The sequence below is a fragment of the Lagenorhynchus albirostris genome, chromosome 1, assembly GCF_949774975.1.
Source record: "Lagenorhynchus albirostris chromosome 1, mLagAlb1.1, whole genome shotgun sequence".
Classification (NCBI taxonomy): Eukaryota; Metazoa; Chordata; class Mammalia; order Artiodactyla; family Delphinidae; genus Lagenorhynchus; species Lagenorhynchus albirostris.
Genome location: NC_083095.1, coordinates 190,824,676 through 190,835,304, shown reverse-complemented (window position 1 = coordinate 190,835,304; position 10,629 = coordinate 190,824,676). Strand labels below are relative to the sequence as shown.

General features: G+C 42.7%; 1 protein-coding gene across 1 annotated transcript; it reads left to right on the top strand.

Moving 5' to 3' along the window:
* Positions 1 to 669: 669 nt before the first annotated feature.
* LOC132504433 (lysozyme-like protein 1) lies at positions 670 to 9,912 on the top strand. Its single transcript, XM_060121817.1, has 4 exons — positions 670 to 808; positions 1,292 to 1,450; positions 8,977 to 9,055; positions 9,843 to 9,912. Exons 1-4 carry the CDS (start codon positions 670 to 672, stop codon positions 9,910 to 9,912), a joined length of 447 nt encoding a protein of 148 aa, XP_059977800.1.
* Positions 9,913 to 10,629: the final 717 nt, after the last annotated feature.

Here is a 10,629-nt window from a genome sequence, read left to right as displayed (position 1 = left end):
TCAGCCGACACCAGACTTTTAGGAAGGCCCATGAAACAGTGATGGAAGAAACCCAAAAAACATTGCATTTGCAATGTAACACTGATATTTTTGAAGCAACATTCCCACATTTGGAAAAGTACCAAGGAAAGAGAAAGGAAGAAGGATAAGGTGCTAAATCTTCTCCCTTTAATAAACCTCCAACAATAAATCTCAAAGTGGTCCACGTAGACCCATGTATATTTCATCTCTGGCTGAAACAGGTGTCTGTTTCCACGCACATAGGGAATGGTTACCTCTTGGTATTCTATTTTTTGTTTTGTTTTGTTTTGTTTCATAGAGTTAAAATGGGAATCCTAGAAATGCTTCACACTCTGTGGTTCATCTGGACGTCAATTGAGGGTTAATTTCTTTGCACGCCTGGTCCCAGGAACATAGCATTTACTTGAAAGTAACCATGTAGAAAGGGTTAGAGAGCCTGCACTCACCCTTTCCCTGTACTGTGTACTCACTGCCCTTGGTTTTTCCCTGATGCTGGCTCTGAATGTTCACAAGTGACAGGAAACATCTAGGCTGGCAGATTTCGAAGTTCTCATTGGCGATAGACTTAGTCTCAGGAATCAGGACAAAGCAGGGCTGTCTGATGTGGTCTCTCATTTTTGACAGGTTCTGCCTTCAACAGGCCTGGGGATGAAGGCTGCTGGTACTTTGGCCCTGATGGGCTGCCTGATCACAGTCGTTGAACCCAAAATCTACACTCGCTGTAAACTGGCAAAAATATTTTCGAGGGCTGGCCTGGACAATTACCGGGGCTTTAGTCTTGGAAACTGTGAGATTTCTCCCTTCCTGTTCTCTTTCTTCCCTTGAGATGTCAAAGGCCCCATCCACACTCATTTCTGTTTGCTCCCAGCCTGTCCATGCTCTGCCCAACAGGGACGGCTGCTGGCTGTTCACATGTCCTCAACTGCTGCTCTCGGGGGCTTCTCTCCTCCTCCCTGCCCCTCTTGTCCTCACTCTTGGAGTCCTGTACAAGTGACACCAGCAAGGGAAGGGGAAAACACCACCATTCTTGCTGACAGTGTAGGGGGCAGACCTGACGTTTAGTCTAGTCCAAACTCAGCCACTGACTATGTGTGCCACCCTGCCCATCCTGTGCCACTCGGGTGCACTACCAGCCCTGACCCTCCCCAAACTTTGTTGGGAGCAGAGCATGTTCCCTTAACATGTATAAGGGAACTCTCCCCCTCAGAGCAGGGTTGGAGAAAAAAATGCTTTTTTTTCCCCTCACATTTCTGGCTTTTTCTCCCTCTAGGGATCTGCATGGCCTACTACGAGAGCCACTACAACACCACTGCTCAGACTGACCTGCAGGACGGGAGCACCGACTATGGCATTTTTAAGATAAACAGTTACACGTGGTGCAGACGTGCGAAGCTGCAAGAGAAAAACCACTGTCATGTGGCCTGCTCAGGTATGCTTTTGACTCTACAGATATTATCCGTAGGGATAGACGGGGAAGTTGATCATGGAATATCCACACACCTTCTGCTTTAACCAAAATTCGGAGTCCAGAGGTGCCAGTAGGTCTGCACCAGGCTAGTAACTTATTCAAGAGTTCCCCAAGGTGACACTCATGATCCTGTGGCCTACTGGTCCAAAGATGACTTTTCCCTTCTAGGGTGGTTTTTAATGAAGCCCACCACAAAAACAGGGGCCTGGATAAATGACCTTACTACCCTTCCATGCATAGAAAAGTTAAATATATTCATTAAGAAGGAAAAAGCTGTTCACCAACTGCTTTCCAGAGCAATTCACTCAATACATGCAGTTTATGTTTCTTTGTACAGAATGAGACAAATAAATTCACTTCACATAGCACTTTGTAAACAGCAGAAATGACGCTAGAATTCACTTCCAAGTCTTTCACTTCAATCACTTGAGAAATATATGTGTGCACAGAACTGAGCATAGCAGGACGCATCCAACACGAATTCTGGCGTTAGGGAAGAGAATATGTGCTTATACGAAGTTCGGTAAATGACTGTAAACAGGTGTGGGCTTCCAAGGAAAGAGATATTATTAATAAAGTCATGGGAAGCTTTGTAGACATAATGATATTTTATCTAAGATTTGGAAGATAGGTAAGATTTGGATATTCAAAGATAGAGAAATGTGATTCCAGGTAAGGAGAACAAAAAAGCAAAAAGGTGCATGAAAAATAACAGGACATGTGGTTGTAGAGGTTGATGACTACCTGACCACAGAGGACCTTGGGACCCAGGCTAAGGAGCATACACTGATTTCTGCCTGCACTAGGAAATCAGAATAGGTCAGTTGATTCAACATTGCTTCAGAAAAATTAATATGCAAGCTGGGTGTGAGACAGATTAAAGAAGAGACGATTTAAGTGACAGATAAAAAGACCTGAATGATGGTCATGGCTGGTGGTATGGAGAAGAATATGCAAGGGACACTCAACGGTAGAAGGATGGAGTGAAGTAAGTGGTTGTCTTGTTTGCTCCCCCTCTAGAAGGTAAGCTCTGTGAGGGCAGGAGTTTTATCTGTTTTGATCACTGGTGTACCCTCAGTGCCTAGAATGGTCCCTGGCCATTGTTGGAGCTCAAGAAATATTCATTAACTAAATGAATGTAGGGAAAAGAGCAAGGGTGAAGACAAAGAGTGATAAAATTCCTTAGGAGCAGGAAATAAACTTTTATTTCTCTTGGACACATACAAGATAATCAGTACATAAGTGTGAATGTATGAATGATGGAACACTATGTTAATTTACCTAATAAGTTGTCCCTACTCCTACAATACTATGGAATGCTCGCTACCTCCTGACCAATTGTTGGTCAACCCTTAATTTAGAGCATTCTTTTGTTGAGCCAAAATCCATGTCCTTATAGCTTTATTCCATTAATGCTAGTTTTTCCTTCTGGATTTATTCAAAACAGATTTTCTCTATTTTATACGCAGCAACTTATTAAATGTTTGAAAATAATTAGTAGGTATTTCTCATCTTCAATTCTTATCTCCGAGGCTCAAACATTCAGTACCTTCACTTTGTTACAGGTTTGACTTTTAAACTCCTTCCCTTCTTGGTCACTCTCATTAGCATCTCCTATGAGCTTGCCAATAGAGTCTTCTAGTTAAACATGGTGGTTGGATGTGTATATTGTTAGAAGCTGGAAAGTGAGAGGACAAATGGTGACTAATTTAGCAATTAGAGAATTGCTAAATCCTGAATCTTAAACTGACCATGGGAAAGCCAAGAAGCAACCACAGGATCCCAAAAGGGCTCAGAAATTAGCAGCATCAGCTACTTCTGGAAACTGGAGTGAAGGCAGGTTGACAACAGGATGATCAGTTGGAAATCCAGTTAAGGAGCAGCTGATTCCCCTCCTGATTCTATTCATGTATTGACTGCTCCTCCTCAACCCTGGCAGGATACTGGGGCTCTCTCTCCTGGGCAGGATAAGTAGAACATCTCTCAACTGAGAGACCTTGCCAACATTTGAGTGTGAGAGCTCCATACTAAACATGGAGTTAAGTTTCTGTAGTCCCAGTCACCTTCCTCCACTCCGATCCTGGAATGTTGGCAACCAGCCTAGCCTCTCCAGAAGAGAAGACCTTGTTCTGGGGAATCCAGCCAGATGGAAAGGAAGTAACTGAAGTGGGACTTCCCAGTGAACAAACTAGCTAGATCTCCCTACAGTGAGATGCACAGTTGAAAATCCCCACCTCTGTGTACAGAACTCCTAATCAGCTTTTTAGTGTCCCTCTCCTAAATAAGTGCAGATAACTAAGGGGCATTAGACTTCATAGGAGTGTCACTGACATGAAAGAATGAGACCACCACCACCAACAACAACAAAAACCAGATAAAAGTAACTTATTGAAAGCAGAGATTATGCTGGGAAATGAAAACTTCAAAAAGAAACTATCATTAATACCTTTGATATGTTTACATTTATAGTGAATTTCTCATAGACAGCATATAATTGGGTGTTGCTTTTATAGCCAGTCCAACAACTTCTGCTTTTCAACAGTAATGTTTAGACCAGGGAACTTTTTCTGAAAGGGACAGATAATAAACAGTTTAGGTGTTGTGAGCCTTATAGTCTCTTTTGTAACTATTCAACTTCACATAGCACAAAAGCAGTCACAGACAATACGTAAATGAATGGGCATGATTGTGTTCTAATAAAACTTTATTTACAAAAACAGAGGGTGGGCCTGTGGGTCCTACATAGTTTGCTGAACCTTGATTTTGATCATTTATATTTAATGTAATTGCTGATATGATTACTTTAAAATCTACCATCTATTTGTGGGATCTATCCATCTATTCTTGATTTATTTTTCCTGCCTTCTTTTGGATTAATTGAATCTTTCCAGTATTCTCTCTTATTTCCACCACTGGCTTATTAGCTGTACTTCTGTTTTATTTTTAGTGGTTCCTCTAGGGTTTACAATATGCATCACATTCTACCTTCAAAAAACATTATACCACTTCACATATAATAGAGTTGACTCTTGATTTTCTCGGGCTCCCTGTAGGTAATGTGTCCTTTTTCCTCTAGCCCCTTTTTACAATTTCCTCTTTGTCACCAATTTTCAGCAATCTGATCACAAATGTCTGGTTTTTGTGTGTTTATCTTGCTTGATATTCGCTAACATTTTGGATCCCTGAGTGGATAATTTTTTAATTTCTCCTTCTAGGAGTCTAATAACACGTGTGTTAGATCATTTAATGTTTTCCTATAGGTCACTGAGGCTCTTCATTTTTTTTTCAGCCTTTTTCGCTTTCTTTGTTTTTTCTTTTTCAATTGTTTCCACCACTCTATGTTCAAGTTCTCTGATCTTTCTTCTGAAGTGCCTAATCTATTAAATTCACCAACTGAATGTTTCATTTCAGGTAATGCATTTTTTCAGTGCTAGGTAATTATTTTATATCTTTCATTTCTCTCATTTGATTCATGTTTTCCTGTAAGTCCTTGATAGCAATAAACATATTTATAAGCATTGTTTTAAGTTTCTTGTCTGCTAATTCAATCAACTCTGTCACTTCTGGGTCTTCCCTTTGACTGATCTTTCTCCTGGTTATGGGTTACATTTCCATACTTCTTTGTACATGTGATCGCTTTTTATTGGATACTAGACAGCATGTGTATTACATTGTTGAGTGTCTGGATTGTGTTGTCTTCCTTTAAGGATTATTGAAGTTCATCTTGGCAAGCAGTTAGTTCTGGTCAGGGATGTTCTAGAGCAGTCATTATGGGAGGGCTAGTTCAGCCTTACTCTCAAAGTATTTCCCTTTTAGCCTCTCTTGAATATCCTAAGGTTCAGCAAAGTCTCTCTCCTCTGGCCAGTCTGAAATCATGTCTCCCAGCCCTGGCTGATCCCTGCAATTGTTGAGGTCCCTCGCAACAGTTCTCTGACTAGTCTCATGGAGTTTTACCCTTGACATGCCCGGTTTGGTCTTCAGCCAAAGACTCAGTGACATCTCTCTGCAGAGCTCAGGCGTACTCCTTTTGGTGACTCCTTCCTCTCAGGGACCCTCTCGACAAATGCCAACTGTCTCAGCCTCTCCTCTCTGTCTCCTCCACGTAGACTGCCATCTCCTGTCTGAGTTTTACCTTCAAGGTCTGGAAAGTGGCACTGGGCAGACAGTCACAGCAGTCACAAGGTGAGCCTCGTCTGGTTTCTATCTCTCAAGGATTCTGCATTCCCTGTTGTCTAATGCCTGAAAATCATGATCACATGTTTCTCTAGTTGTCTAGTTGTTTACAGTAGGAGAGAAAATCTGCCACTCGCGGCCGTGCTTGGCTTTACAGGCAGTTTACTGATTGAGGATTGTCCAATGTGGTGCCAGTTAAGGGAGCCTGGGGTAAACGTGTGTCTGCAAGACAACCATGGATTCTCAGAAATTAAAATGTTACATGGTTCGTGGCTAGAGGTGAAGGATCACTCATATCTGCTTTCTCATCATCAAAATTCTGGGATTTTTAGGGACAGCTTTAAAATAGAAAACAGGATGTTGGTTTTATACCCTAATCACCCTCTATGACCGGCCGCCCCCAGCCTCAGGCCAGAGAGGCTGTACTTAGGGACAATGTCATTCTGTCCCATGGATTACAGAAGTAGGGACATTCGTCATGAGAACCTAGAAACAAGCTAGCATTAGAGTGTGTGTGCAAGGTAGGTGACACCTCATGCATGTACAGAATACATGCACCTCACGCCCACCTGCTGAAGCTACGTGCTCGTTAGTACCAGACCAAACCATATTTCTCAGATTGCTGCCGGCCTTCCCAAACTATTTGGACATAATATTTGTTATATATACATATATAGAAATATAAACATATCTATGTATACACAAACTCACATACCTATAATAATATAATAGCAATCTTTATTTCCCTCCAATAACTTAGTCCTCATTAAAATAAGAGATGTTTAAGAAAACCATCATTGCCCCCTGTATCTAGGCTAGCCCACTTACATTAATCTCTATTTCTCATATCAGCCTGGTATCTGAGTTGGCCATTGTCACTTCAGAGAGTACGAGGAGATGTAAATTCTGGGTTAAGGTAGCGGTATTTCCATTGGGGGCCAGGACTAGGCTGGGGAGAGACAGACTTTGCAGTAGAACTCAAAGTCTTTTACCTGAAAAGAACGAGTTCTTCTTGTGTAGATTGTTGCTGTTTTCTTTTGTTGGATGGGGGAGAATAAATGATTCCATGGAACGATGCTTTGATGTTCAACCTAACCCTTTCCTTATCTGTGTCTGACTGGACAGAATTGTCTATTTGAAGTAAATGGAGCAGAAGCCATTCTTGGCTCGCGTGCCGGTACATACCTGCTCTCTGGGCTCATTTCTGCCCCTCTGCTGCCCCTCTGTGGCAATTTCACTGGGTTTCTCACATCTCAGCCCCGTGCCAGGTCCTTTATTCCCCGGCCCCGACCTAGCTTAACACATTATCCTAAGGAAATTCAAACTCACGTCCAACTTGCACTTGCAAAACCTCTCAGTTGTGCAACAAAGTGAGACATTGACAAACACCTTCCACGATCTGTATGACCCGGGCCTGCAGTACCTACGCCTCCCACCAAACCGTGCACAGCATCTGCAGACGGGCAACCTGCCGCACCGCAAACGCGAGCTTTGTTCTCTGCGTACTGGCCCCAGGGCTGCGCCGAGGCAGGTCTAACAGCGTACCCTCTGCTTCTTCCCTACTCTGTGTAATCTGTGTCCTGCCATCCCTGGAGACCCCAGAGAACCCACTTCTCCTAGGAAACAGGCCCCAACCACGTTCAATCACAAACCGCAGTGTCTCAAGCACTCATCAGGAATGTATGCACACGAAATAAAGTGTTTCTAAGTAATCTGAACTTGTATTAGATACCAAGCCCTTAAGTTTGGATAATAATTACTTGAAAAATTAATGAAGTATTTATACTTTTATTATCGACTTTGTTAGCAGACGGTGTTGCATAGGCGGGAATCTTGTTGCAGTAGCTCTGTTGGAAGGAAGTAGCCTTAGGTTTGAAGGCAGACTCGCTTACTGGGTGTGTGACCTCAGTTTACAGGGATGATAATGGCTGTAGCTACGGTAGTCCTGTAGTATGAGGGAGATAATGCATGAAGAGGCTTCATATGTGCTGGACATAGGGTACATTTTCCATAAAGGTCAACTAATAGCAATAGCTATTGTTATAAATAATTCTCTTCCCAGAAACAAGGCAAGAGACTTTTATAAGCTAATAAAGCTTTATTTGCTTTCCAGAAAAGTTGAATCCATTACACTTCCATCAGCAAGAACTCAGGAGTGCATATGTCATTGCACCCTTGTCAATATCGAGCGTTACCCAATTCCTACAAAATCTCTGCTCAGTTGTTAAATAGAAATTCTGTCAAATGGTTTGGGTTTTTGTGTCTTGGATTGGTGGTTGTGGTGGGCGTGGATGTGGATTTCCCAGGTTCCCCTCAAAGGAAGGACATTTGGTCCCAGCTGCATTTGTGTGATTTGCGCACTGTCTACCGGCACCTGCTCGGGTGTCAAGAGCTGCATTCCCTAAGGTCCTGTGGGCAGCCAAACCCGGGGAGTGAGTGCAGCTGGGGTATAAAAACTGGGCCTCAGAGGGGTCCAACCTGGGCAACTCTGATGGGCAACATTCACCACAGGCTCAAGGCCAGGGGGTGAGGTTTGATGGGCCTAGATCACAGCTATGGTCTCCGCCTGCCCAGCCCTGCTTCTGCCCATTTCTTCTACAGGTGTGGATCCCTAATAAACACCTTGCACTCCAAACCCATCTCAGCAACTGCTTCTGGAGAAACCAACCTGCAACAGAAATGATGTTGGACTTTTTTTTGTTTATCTGCCTTTTTCTGTGTTGAGAAGGATTTTGAGTCCACTTCTGGTGAAGCAATGTCAATGAACACATTTTCAGTTGAAAGATTTGTTACATCTGAAAGCCATAGAAAAAGTAACAAAGGCAAAGATTGATGTATTTGACATAAAACTTAAAAATTTCTGCATGTGAAAAACACCTTGGGTAAAAAGAAAATTATTGCACAAACCAGAAAGTTACAATAGACAAAAGTTTAATAATTATCTATAAAGAGATGTTCCATGTCAAATTAACACAAGTAAAGAAAACACTGTACTGTCCTCTCTCACTTGTGTGTTTCTTTAGGACATAAAAAACATTTTCCTGTTGTGTTTTCCCTAAACACATTTCCAAAAACCTTTCAGGGCTGGTCCATTCCTCTGAAACATCAAGGAGTCTGAAACTTTAAGATGTGGATGGTCTAGAAACAAAAACAGTTCTCTGATTTGTGAAGAAGTGTAACAAAAATAAGGATACGGCTCATGGTTCTTCCAACCCGCCTGCTCCAAAAGCAGTGAGAAAAGTGAAGGAAATCTGATTCGGGCCTCCCCAGCTCCAACAATAAAATCTCAGCTAACCCTCTACTCTCTCTTACAGACTTGATCACTGATGACCTCACAGATGCAATTATCTGTGCCAAGAAAATTGTTAAAGAGACAGATGGGATGAACTACTGGTAAGAGTCTTTCCTTGGGAGACAAACTGATGTGGGTGGAACCTATAGTGTGTCCATCCATCAACGCTGCAGGGGATGGAGACAAGTTCACCTATGCAGAGTGGTCCAGCGATTTTCATGTGACCTAGTCTATATCCTCCTCTATTAGGGTGTGGATGTGCAGTGAACCTGGTAGAAGGGATTAGTATATGGGGAGGAGAGGTGGTAAGGAGTCAGAATAATTTACAATTGCCTTCGTGTTCCAAACAATGAAGAGAGAGATGCTTTCTCATGTAAATTGGAGAGCATCCGTGATGACAACACACCAGAGGAAAAAGCTCGAGTTTGCTCTAGATTTGGATAAGGTTTTGGAAGTCTATGGCAGGGAGAGGAAAATGACCATGTCAGTTGCATGAGAAATGGACAGGAAACTTCCCCAGGCTGTGCATGAGACATGGCTAAGCTGGCGCCCACCGTCATCTCTGCGGCTGTGTTTCTTGTGAACGTTGTTAATCAGGTCACTCACTTGGGGATCCCAAATTTTCAGAGATGTGGATGTTTAACAAAATGACCCATCCTTATAAAAGTTGCTTACTTGTTGCAGAGGCTAATATGGGCTCTAGGAGAAAACCAGGGAGAGGAAAGTCTTAACAAGGCAAAAAGATGGAGTCCTTGGATCTCAGTAGCAAATGACACTGAACCCTGGGCACCACGGGTTACATGGGTTAATTGTCTATGGTGTTTGAACCTCAGAATATTTGGATTGTCATGCTTTTCTCCGTTGTTCCTGCTTCCCTCTCCTCCTTAGGCAAGGCTGGAAGAAGCATTGTGAGGGCAAAGACCTGTCTGGGTGGAAAAAGGGATGTGAGGTTTCATGAACTGGACAGACACCAGGGATGCTTCACAACAGCCCCCTAGGATTTGTAAGAACAGTCGTGTCATCTTGTCTCCCTTCCTCCTAATAGTCCTTCTAGGGTTGGAGAGGGAAAGTTAAGCTATATTTTTAAGGAAATAAATAGTTCCATTTAAATGTCTTGACTTTACCCTGACTAAATTTCAATGATGTCGTAATAGCACATGGTTAAGAGTTGAAAAGTCACCTACAAAATGTTCTAGCCCTGGAAGGAACAAGCTTCTCTTCTTTACTGTAATAAGTCCTGATTCCTGTGGCCCTGAAATGGCTGCTTATTTTAAAAATACGATTCCCAGGTCAAGGAGAACGCTGGAGGAATGACCATAGTTTGCTGACCTCTGTCCTGGAGCAGTAAGCCCTTCTTCTCCTGGCCATCGGATGAATAGCCCTTCCTCAGCTCATCTCTGCCAGAGAGAATGTTCCTGATTCCTCCAGGCAGTTATGATGGGTATTCTAATGGGACCAAATAGATGAAGTTGCAGCTCTTAGCCCCAGGGTTCCCCAGGTTATTCCAACATCCATTTAAATTAAACCTATCAAAAACCACACTTACATCCTCATGACAAAATTGTTTCCAGACTTAGACCTACAGATTTCATTAGTTTGCTCGGAAACTGGCCTGACTAAAGATATTTCATTAGCTGGAACAGTGGGCTGAGGAGTTCAGATCCCCAGAGATATT

Coding starts and splice junctions, on each gene's coding strand:
- LOC132504433 (XM_060121817.1), top strand. CDS start 670: ATGAAGGCTGCTGGTACTTTGGCCCTGATGGGCTGCCTGATCACAGTC. Junction 1,451..8,976: donor CTGTCATGTGGCCTGCTCAG/GTATGCTTTTGA, acceptor TCTCTCTTACAG/ACTTGATCACTGATGACCTC. Junction 9,056..9,842: donor ACAGATGGGATGAACTACTG/GTAAGAGTCTTT, acceptor TCTCCTCCTTAG/GCAAGGCTGGAAGAAGCATT.